General features: G+C 56.2%; 1 protein-coding gene across 1 annotated transcript; it reads right to left on the bottom strand.

Moving 5' to 3' along the window:
• Positions 1 to 34: 34 nt before the first annotated feature.
• FERD3L (Fer3-like bHLH transcription factor) lies at positions 35 to 604 on the bottom strand. Its single transcript, XM_009868534.1, has one exon. It carries the CDS (start codon positions 602 to 604, stop codon positions 35 to 37), a length of 570 nt encoding a protein of 189 aa, XP_009866836.1.
• Between the last annotated feature and the right edge of the window lie 1,367 nt (positions 605 to 1,971).

Genomic DNA, 1,971 nt, shown 5'->3' with positions numbered 1-1,971 from the left:
GTGCCGCGGGTTGTGCCTGGCTCCCCGGCGCTCCCTAGCTCGCCTCCTGCCTGCTGCAGCTGTCCAGGAGCTCAGTCATGAAGGAGATGTAGACTATGGCCAGGCGCAATGTCTCTATCCGAGAGAGCCTCTTCTCGTAGGCGAAGGTGGGCACCTTCTTCCTCAGCTGATCAAACGCCTCGTTGAGGTTGAACATCCTCTTTCTCTCCCGTATGTTGGCAGCCTGGCGCTGGGCGTAGGTGATAACCCGCTTTCTCCTGGGTCTGTCCAAGAGGGAAGCGCTCCGCATCCTCTCTTCTTCCTCCTCCTCTTCCTCATCTTCGGGATCTCCATCTCCGAAGGCAGCCAGGGGCAGTCCCCGGGCCATCCCTTCCCGGAGTGACAGGGCTCTGTCCCCGAAGGGAGGCCCGGAGGTGACCTCGCAGAGCCCCAGGCCCGGTCCGGCCCTGGGGGCACCCTGGGGAGTGCCCAGGGAGAGGTCGGCCACGAAATCCAGCACCGAGGCCCCCAGCAGCCCCTCCGGGCAGGGAACTTGCGGGACTCTGCCGTGCAGCTCATCCAGCAGCTCCGGGCGCTGGTGGGCTGGGAAGAGGCTGGCTGACATCTTACTTCAGAGAGGGCTTAATCTGGTTCCCCATCCCCAGCCCCAGAGGCGTTAATATTTATAACCCCCCGGATAACAGGATTAGCAGGACTAGAAAGAGCGACTGTAAAATTTCTCGCCGTGATGCTGATGAGAGGAGACAGGCAGCCCCCTCGGGGACGCGTGGATGCTCCCGAGAGAGGAGTCCCCCGCGAGTCAATCCTGTCACAGCGATCAAGGACAGTTCCTTCTTGGCAAAACTCTCTTCTCTTACCTGCTGAGCACTTTTATCTCTTCTTACACACCCGCAACCACACGATTTTCAGCCTCTTTAAAGTCCGCAGCCGTAGACCCGGGTCTCCACTGGGCTTGTTTTCCTGCTTTCTGTCGGGATCTCTGAACCCTGAGAGCCAGCCTGACAATTGATATCAGGCAAGTGCATGTATGCCTTTAATGATGTCCTGAAGAAGGGACCTGCACGCAGAAGGTCGCCGGGGAATGTTTACCCTGTATCCCAGCGCACTGGGAACTGAATGACAGGACCTCCATTAGCCTAAGTAAGCATTGTAGGGGACCCGATATTGCATTCCCAGGAGTAACTGTTGGAATCGTCTCTCTGTTCCCCTTAAATCCCCTTCAACTAGAGTTCAAACATCATCCCGGTAAAAGGCTGCTTCGTAAAGCTCATTTTCGGTTCAGGCAATCTCAAAGCATTTGCTCTGAAACTCCTTCCTCCTGCCTATGAGACGAGGATAGATAAACTGATCCTAGTTAGGGCAGCAGTTGCTCTTACACCGTTGATAGGACCGTCGCGGTCACTGGCAGTGCACAGAGGAATCAACCTGGCCGCACGCACTGATAACGCTGGGCACAAACCGCAAAATACCGTGAAATGTATATAAACACACTCGTACACCCGACACCACTGAATACCTTTCTTTGATCAAGGTTTCCTTGGGGACCGACGTTGGGGATTGTTTTGCTTTTGCCTTGGAGGCTGGCAGAGGTTGGGAGTTGTGTCTTCACCCTCACACACCACAGACGGTTTCTAAGCGAACAGCCCGGCCCTGGCAGTCCCTTGCAGCGTCAGACATACCCATGCAAAATCGGGTCGATTTTCCTTTGGCAAGAGATTTGTGCACCACGGCTCCTTTAGAAGTGGCTGGCCCTTACTCTTGCGCTGCCTTTTAAAATTCTAATTCTCGCCTTTGCCGTGCACGCTTTGTTGGCACTCTCGTTCGGGGGCTAATTAGTGCCTAATTTCTAAGGGGATTTCAAAGCAGTGACGGAACCGCGCATCCCCCTTCCCTCGGGAAAAACATTGTCCCCTCGCAGGGGGGAGGGTGGCAGGACGCCGGTTGCGCCGCGCGGGGGGCCGCGGAAGGTGA

This window comes from Apaloderma vittatum, unplaced genomic scaffold, assembly GCF_000703405.1.
Source record: "Apaloderma vittatum isolate BGI_N311 unplaced genomic scaffold, ASM70340v1 scaffold37074, whole genome shotgun sequence".
In the NCBI taxonomy this organism is placed as follows: Eukaryota; Metazoa; Chordata; class Aves; order Trogoniformes; family Trogonidae; genus Apaloderma; species Apaloderma vittatum.
This window is presented reverse-complemented; position numbering and strand designations above follow the sequence as displayed.